At 41.3% G+C, this 8,703-nt stretch overlaps 1 protein-coding gene across 6 annotated transcripts in view; it reads right to left on the bottom strand.

Moving 5' to 3' along the window:
* Positions 1 to 618: 618 nt before the first annotated feature.
* The window catches only part of acss2l (acyl-CoA synthetase short chain family member 2 like), a 153,248-nt gene continuing 145,163 nt past the window's right edge, over positions 619 to 8,703 (bottom strand). For 5 of the 6 annotated variants that reach the window (XM_073047416.1, XM_073047407.1, XM_073047396.1 and 2 more), the window contains 3 exons: positions 4,364 to 4,540; positions 2,303 to 2,377; positions 619 to 2,204 (listed from right to left, as the gene is read on the bottom strand). In XM_073047416.1, the coding sequence (XP_072903517.1) occupies positions 2,077 to 2,204; positions 2,303 to 2,377; positions 4,364 to 4,540 (380 nt within the window). In that variant the 3' untranslated portion in view covers positions 619 to 2,076. Of the gene's footprint in view, positions 2,205 to 2,302; positions 2,378 to 4,363; positions 4,541 to 8,703 lie in introns of those variants that run through there. The other variant, XR_012099101.1, reaches the window with a different exon arrangement.

Here is an 8,703-nt window from a genome sequence, read left to right as displayed (position 1 = left end):
TTACTGGAATTGTGGATGGAACAAATCACTCTGAAAGGAGACCCAGCAAAAATGACCTGGGGAATACTGAATTAAAAGAGTAATAGTGCATATACATAAAGTGCAAATAATAATATCAAGCAATGGTGAAAGCAGATTTCGTGGAGGTTTTTAAGACGCTTTTAGATAGGCACATGAATATACAGGGAATAGAGGGATATAGATCATGAGAAAACAGAAGAGATTTGGCTTACTTTGTGGTCATATTTGTACAGACAATGTGGGCTGAAGGGCCTGTTCCTGTGCATTATGGCTTTATTATTAAATGCAATGATGGCTGTTTTCTAGCTCCTTGAAAAATTTGCCATATCATGTGCTCCTGGCAGTCTGTTTCTGCTTTTTTTAAAGCATGGAAATATAAAAGGTATGAGCCCCACCAGCACTGCAATGTTTTGGAGTTCCAGAGGGAATACAAAATGGTTCAACAACCCTGGTGTCCTTTGGTAGAGAGTTTGCACTTATGGCTATTGATGAAAGCAGGATTTTTACTTGATCGTAGAAAGCTTTGTCCTAAGATAATTTTATTATCCGACAATCTGAGGTAACAAATAAATTAGAAAAGCATGGATGCTTGCAATCTAATTATTAATCATAATTCTTTATTAAGACAAAAGTATTAATTGAACAGAAATGAGTGCTCAGATTAAAAATACAACTTGTACTATAAATGAGTAATCACTTTAAAATGTAAATATTAAATATTTAAATTGGTATTGCCAAAAGCAAATACATTTTCAGGTTTGGGAATAATGAGGCAGACTCACTGTCATAACATCAGCAAATGCATTGGGAAAGTTGGATGCAAATCGTCTGAAGGAAATAAAAAAAGACACTAGAGTTTCCGTGTGATGCACTCTGGGCAAGAGTTAGTGATTTCTCTGTAGATTCATAAGGTGGAATAGCCTCCTGTGCCCTTCTTTGCTGATTCTAAGTCTAAGCTTTGCACTACAGGGGAGGAAAGGCAAAGGCCTGGAAAGAACAGGTATCTTCAGATTGCCATTTCAAGGAAAGAAGTCTCATAACCCAGAAGACATTCAATTGGTGAGATAATTTTCAAACAGTCTAAGAGAAACCTTCTCCTTAAAGGGAGAAGTAGAATGAAGAAGGTGAAAGATACAAATAAGTAAGTTTATTAACAATGCATAAAATATGTAAGGAACTAAAGATCAGTCAATAGAGAAAACTTCTTTAAATCAATGAGCTTATTCAATCAAGCAGCTTGTTTACTGAAAGATTATTTCTATTAATTATGAGAATTAGTCATTTATTAATAAAACACTATTCCACCAAATGTTATGATACATAGACATGGGTCTTCATTGTTAGATAAATGACTGCAGTATCTGTGAGGCATACCAAGTACAACTAATATAGTAAAGAAAAACATCCCAAATCAAATCACGTTATCAAATTAAATTTTACACTGAGCCAACATAGGGCAGATAAGCAAACCCTGGCCAGAGATAAAAACTGAAAATGCTGTAAATATTCAGACCAGAGTGATGGGTATTATGTTTAATATCAAAGAAGAGAGAGAAGTAAACATGGAGAAGTTTAGGAAGGGTGTATGAAAACTTAAGGTTTCCCTGCTTTAATCAATCTCAGAAATATAAATAAACAATCAACCTTCAATGTTCAGCATGAAACTATGACTATTTGATATTTTTCTCATCCACTGTTTTCCCTTCCTAACAACCCTGGTTCTTCCTTGGGTTCAAGATGCATAAACCTCCATGCCATACCTTTATTGTGCAAACAGGAAAAAAGGTGTAAGATCAAACTAGTAGATGTTAATGTGAGGACCCATGGCAGGAAATTCTCACACAAAAGTGAACAATAACATGCCAGTTTAAATAGAGACTATTTAGGAAAGTAATTATTCATTGTAAGGCCATTTAGACAAAGGAATTTCTTTCTGAGAAAATGTATTTTAATGTGGACAACCTAGCGAGAACATTTGTGTAAATGCAGTGACTGGCCCTGCTTTAAATGTGGCTTTTTACTGGAACTGAGTCTTGGACAAGGCCAAACATCGCTTCAAGCAGCTGCTTGACCTCTCTGGCTGAAGAGGAGATCCACCACCGATGGATCAATAAGAGTGGAAACATCACCCAGTTCCTTCTCGTTGCAAGCAATGCGCCTCAGAATGCGTCTCATTATTTTACCTTTGAGAAAAGGATAAGGATTTGATTTAGTTTTATTTTGTTGTTTGTTGATAAACATTTGCTCCAGTCCCAGTATTTCAAAATGACATGTGATTTACCTGAACGGGTTTTTGGGAGCCCAGGTGCATTCTGTATGAAGTCAGGTGTGGCAATTGGTCCAATCTTTTGCCGCACTACAAATTGAAGGAAAGATGATGAAAACATTTCCATAAATGTAACTGCAATAACTTCTGGACACCCAAAAGGCAGCAGATGCTAGAAACGAGTAACACTCTGCTGGCGGAATTGAGTGGGTCAAGCAGCACCTGTAGAGGGAAATAGATCATCAACATCGCGAGTTTAATCTTTCTTATGGAACATAGAAAATAAGCCTTTGGCCATAGCAGAGGTCAGTCTAGATGAAGGGTCTCAAGCCAAATGGTGACTGTGCATTACACTCTACAGACGCTGCCTGACTTGCAGAATTCCTTCAGCAGTTTGAATTTAGGATAAACTTCTTGTGTCAGTTGATAGCACTCTTGTTTCTTGACTGATTGTGCTGTAGATTCAACTCCTGCTCTGAAAGCTTCAGCACAAAAAAATCAAAGCAGGGGCTGCAGTCTGGGCACTGAGGGAGCATCGTGTTATGGAAGGTAACATCGTTCAGGTAAGATTCTAAATCAAGTCCCAATCTGCTTTCTCTGATGGGTGAAGAACAGTGTGGTGTTTTGTGACTTCAAAACATTTAAACTAATTCAAAGAAAGACATAGGTATCCGAAATGTGAGTTTACTTTAAGTGAAGCGTGTACGTAACATGTGGTAGTGTAATTTGCATATTTATACATATAACTTATCTCGAATTATTTAAATAACAAAGAATGCTTAATCAAACAATGTATTTACAATACTAGAAGAACTACTGAGATATGAAATGCACACAGCAAGGAATTTGTCCTAAGTTTTGGATTTCTATTCTATACTTCAATATAATTAAATTAGATTATCTAGTCAGTATCACATGCCTCTCAATCGCTTATTTATATTAATCCCATGTTAATCCATTCTTTTATTCTTGCCCACATTCTCATCAACTGCCCTCATCCACTACACTCCTCTCCTACACACTAGGGGCTACTTACAGCAGCCCATTCACCTTCCAGCCATCTTTGGGATAAGAACCCAGAGGAAACCCACAGACTCAGGGAGCACTCAAAATGAGTGAACCCAGGACTCTGGCATCGTCAGTTAGTACCTCTACCCACTGTGTCTCCCAACGTACAGAATCTCAGAAGCTTGGAATAGATAACAGGGGAAGTAAACCACCCGTCAAACCACCCAACCTACGCCCTACCACTACACTTGTCAGAATCTGCAAGGTCTCACAATGGCCTCATTCAGGGACACCAGAAACCAGCACTAATGAAAGGAAGCAAGTTGGAATTGGTATTGGTTTACTATTGTCACTGTACTGAGATACAGTGAAAAGCTGGCCTTGCATACTGTTCATACAGATCAAATCATTAACCTGTACGTTCAGGTAGAACAAGGTAAAGCAACAATAATGCAGAGTAAAGTGTAAGAAAAAGTGCAGTGCAGGTAAGCAATAAGGTGCAACATCATAAAGAGGTAAATTGTGAAATCCAGAGTCCAACTTATTGTACCAGGGATCCTTTTAATAGACATCCTTGATCCTAAAGGCTTGCCTGAAAAGAAGACAACTTGGAGAAGAATTTATCAGAAACAAACAACATGGCTGAACTTCCAACAAATATTAAACTTTTTGAACTTGCCACCAGGTTACCAAGTCTGGGTAAACTTGTAAACATAGTCTGTGTGGATTTTGATGCTTTACTTCACAAAATCAAACCTAGCTGTAAATAGCATTTTCTTGAATTAATGCTAATCTGCTCCAGGGTCTGAGAATCACCTTAATCTCATTAGGTTGTTAATCAGATGTGCTTCACAATCACTAATGATTACATGGTGGGGGGTGTGGTTGTCCCTTCTTCACCTATATGTATGGGCCCTCCCTATCACAGCATCTGCTACAGTATCAAAAATTGTGCCATGTGTTACTGTTTCCAAAATAATTATGCCTTTTTAAAATTTGTTGCTGCTGTATTCCCTCATCTGAGACCTTTCTGTGGAGACTAAGCGTGGTCTCTTCTGATCAACATACCTTTGCTTTTCAGTTCATCTGAAATGGACTTGGTCAATTCCCTTCCATCCTTCAGGGTGACAAAACAGTAGATACATTCCCCTTTCACAGGGTGTGGGTGGCTCACCACAGCAACCTCTGCCACTGCACTGTGTTCGGACAGGGCCGATTCCACCTCAGCACTACTCAGCAGATGACCTGTGCATTTCAAAACAGAGATATCATTGATAGGACTCGCAGGGCAAGTCACTTCTTCACAGCGTGTTGTTGAAAGAAGTTCAGTGAACTGATCTGAACAGGGAGCGAATTTAGAAACTGAATGTGCAAATGGGCTTGGTAGTCCTAGTGCAGGGTTCCCTAGCAGTTAATTTGCATGTTGAGTCAGTAGTAAGGAAGGCAAATGCAATGTTAACATTCACTTCCAGAGGACTAGAGTATAAAAGCAAGAATGTAATTCTGAGGCTTTATGAGGCATTAGTCATTTGGAGTATTATGAGTGGCTATAGGCCCGAAATCTAAGGAAGTACAAGCTGGCATTGCAGAGGGTTCAGAGAAGGTTTCTGAGAATGAACCCAGTAATGAAAGGTTGAATATGAGGAGCGTTTGATGGTTCTGGGCCTGAACTTACTGGAGTTAGAAGAACGGGGTGTGGGGAGGGGGAATCTCATTGAAACCTGCCAAATATTGAAAGAGTAGACATGCAGATGATGTTTCCTATAGTGGGTGAATCTAGGACATGAGGACACAGCCTCGGAATAGAAGTATGTCCTTTCTGAACAGAGACGAGGAAGAATTTCTTCAGCCAGAAGGTAGAGAATCTGTACAAATCTTTACCACAGGTGGCAGTGGAGGCCAAATCATTGGGCATATTGAAAGCAGAAGTTGATAGGTTCTTGATTAGTAAGGGCACTAAGGTTACAGGGGAGAAGGCAGAAGAGATAGAGAAGAAAGTAACACTGCAGATGCCTGTTCAAGTTTAATTGTCATTCAACTATACAAGAATACCCATGAATACAGACAAGCAGTGTTCCACCAGGGCCAAGGGATAAAACACATTACTAACAATCATACACAGCACAATGCACATACAGCACATACTGTAAAGACAGCAGTAAATATATAGTCACACAAACAACATGTAACATAGCCCGAGTCCCTGAGTCCGTGAATGTTGTCAGCAAGAGCAAGCCCGCATTAGTCTGCAGGCAAACACACTCCAGCTTGTCTTCCACTGAGCAAACACTGGAGGGCAGCACAGATGCCACGCCACACTGCCTCTGGCTGCCAGCTCTGCGCCTCTCTCCTGGATGACTGCAAACAGGCAAAACTGCACGTGAGGCCTCGTCTGCACTACAGCCAAGGAATGCAACTCCCCCGCCGTTGGTCCCACCAATAAACCAGTGAAATGGATTTGCAGCAATCCACAGTACCAATGTCCAACAGGGTCTCGCAATCACAAGAAAAATGACTAAGACAATCACTCGCTGTTAGACTGCACACAGCTTTCATGCACCAACTCCAACCCCTCTGTAGCAAACAACAATATGGTCTGCACCAAGTCCAGCTCCTCTGCTAATGAGCAACTTGCTGATGGGGTAGACCAGCAGGTCTTCATGTCCAACATTGTCCTGCGATCATAAAAAAGATGTTTAAGAAAGACAATAACACAGATGAGAACCAGGCAGATTACAGGAAGTTTGGAGAAAAAGTTAAAAGGAAACAAAAATGGTCAAAAAGAAATTGTGCAACAAACATAAAAGGGAATCCAAAACTTTTCTAGGGGCTGATGAGATGGACCAATGAGTGATCTACTCTTCAGTAGAACTCTAGCAAGCAAGACTTCACTGTTGGTTTCTCACCAAAGGACATTGGATCTGTTAAAAATTGATAAAGAGATGCACGAGAAACATCAGCTGTACTTAAAAAGGATAAATGGGATGCATCCTAGATTGCCAAGAGAGCTAATAGAAAAATACGAGGGGCATTGGCCAAAACCTCCCAAACATTCGTACAAATAGAAGTACCTGAGGACTGGAGAAATGTAAATACTACTTCCCTTTACGTGTTGGGGTAAACCCAGTAAACATCAGCTTATCCTTGGTAGTGAGGAAGTGATTAATTCAAAGTTGCAGTCACTTGCACAAATATGGATTGATTAGGGAAAGTAATTATGGATTTGATAAAGCCAAACTGTGGTCAATTAACTTTGTTAGAGTTTCCTCATTAAGTAGCAAAATAGGTTGCTGAAAGAAAGAGAAAAAAATTCATATGCTGCAAATGGGCTTTCAGATGTTTGATTAGCCTGTCATTAAGATTGAAGCCTATTGAGAAACAACAACTTAACAGGAAACAACAGTATCAATTGTTTTTCAAACAAGTTGCAGTGGTCCTGTCTCTGGCACTGAGGTTGGACCCTCGACTAGGAAGGGGAGGAGGGAAGAGAAGAGAGCGGTAGTGATAGGGGATTCTATAGTCAGGGGGGCGGATAGGAGATTTTGTGGGGAAGATCGGGAGTCTCAGATGGTATGTTGCTTCCCTGGTCCCAGGGTTCGAGACATCTCAGATCGGGTGCAGGTTATTCTCGAGAGGGAGGGCAAGAATCCAGATGTTGTGGTCCATGTAGGGACCAATGATGTGGGTAGGATGAGTTAGGCGGTCCTGCGTAGGGAGTTCAGGGAGTTAAGTGCAAAGCTGAAGAGCAGGACCTCCAGGGTAACAATCTCAGGATTGCTACCTGTGCCACGTGCGAGTGAGGCAAGGAACAGAAAGATTATACAGATTAATACATGGCTGAGAGGATGGTGCAGGAGGGAGGGCTTCAGGTTTTTAGATAATTGGGCTTTGTTCCAGGGAAGGTGGGATCTGTTCCAAAGGGACGGTTTACACCTGAACTGGAGCGGTACTAACATTCTTGCAGGGAAGTTTGCTAGTGCTTCTTGGGGGGGTTTAAACTAAATTTGCAGGGGGCGGGGATCTAGAATGAGAGAGAGGATAGCGAGATGAAGAATAAAGGACAGGTGGGGACTACACGGTTTCAGAATATTAAGTGTGTAGTAGAGAAAGGAGAGGCGGAACAAGTGATAAGGAGGACACATGTACAGAGGGATGGTCTGACGGAACATGGAGTTAAATGTGCAGAAGGAATAGGTAAATTTAGGAAGGACAACAAAATTCTAGGGGCGTATAGCCCGATGGGAGTTCGGGGAGCTGGGTTAAGCACAATAGGCAGAGATTCAAACACAGAGAGGAGAAATGGGCTAAAAATTCTATATCTGAATGCACGAAGTGTCAGAAATAAGGCGGATGAGCTTGAAGCTCAGGTGCGAATGGGTAACTATGATGTTGTTGGGATAACGGAGACATGGCTGCAGGGGGATCAGACCTGGGAAATTAATATACAAGGGTATACGTGCTATCGTAGGGACAGAAATATGGGCAGAGGGGGTGGGGTGGCCCTGTTGGTGAGGAATGAGATTCAGTCCTTTGCAAGGGGGGACATAGGATCAGGAGAAGTGGAGTCTGTGTGGATAGAACTGAGGAACAGTAAGGGCAAAAGGACCCTAATGGGTGTTGTCTACAGGCCACCAAACAGTAGCATGGATATTGGGTGCAAGTTGAATAGGGAGTTAACATTGGCATGTGACAAAGGTAATGTCGCAGTAGTTATGGGGGATTTCAACATGCAGTTGAACTGGGAGAATCAGGTTGGTGCTGGACCACAGGATAGGGAGTTTGTAGAGTGCCTAAGGGATGCATTCTTGGAACAGCTTGTACGAGAGCCCACCAGGGACAAGGCTATTCTGGATTTAGTGTTATGTAATGAGCAGGATTTGATAAGCGATCTTGAAGTAAAGGAGCAATTAGGGGGTAGTGATCATAATATGATAAGTTTTTATCTGCAATTTGAGAAGGATAAGGGCAGCTCGGAGGTGTCAGTGTTGCAGTTGAACAAAGGAGACTATGGAGCCATGAGGGAGGAGCTGGCCAAAGTTAACTGGACGGATATCCTAGCAGAAAAGACAGTGGAACAGCAATGGCAGGTATTCTTGGGAATAATGCACAAGGTGCAAAATCAGTTCATCCCCCGGAGAAGGAAGGATTCAAAGGGGGGAAAGGGGCCACAGTGGATGACAAAGGAAGTCAGAGATTGCATAGCATTAAAAAAAAGGAAGTATGACAGTGCTAAGGTGAGTGGGAGGACAGATGATTGGGAAATTTTTAAGGAACAACAGAACTTAACTAAAAAGGCAATACGGGGAGAAAAAATGAGGTACGAACGCAAGCTAACCAGGAATATAAAGGATAGCAAAAGCTTTTTTAGGTATGTGAAGAGAAAGAAGATAGTTAAGAACAATTTTGGG

This window comes from Hemitrygon akajei, chromosome 1, assembly GCF_048418815.1.
Source record: "Hemitrygon akajei chromosome 1, sHemAka1.3, whole genome shotgun sequence".
Classification (NCBI taxonomy): domain Eukaryota; kingdom Metazoa; phylum Chordata; class Chondrichthyes; order Myliobatiformes; family Dasyatidae; genus Hemitrygon; species Hemitrygon akajei.
This window is presented reverse-complemented; position numbering and strand designations above follow the sequence as displayed.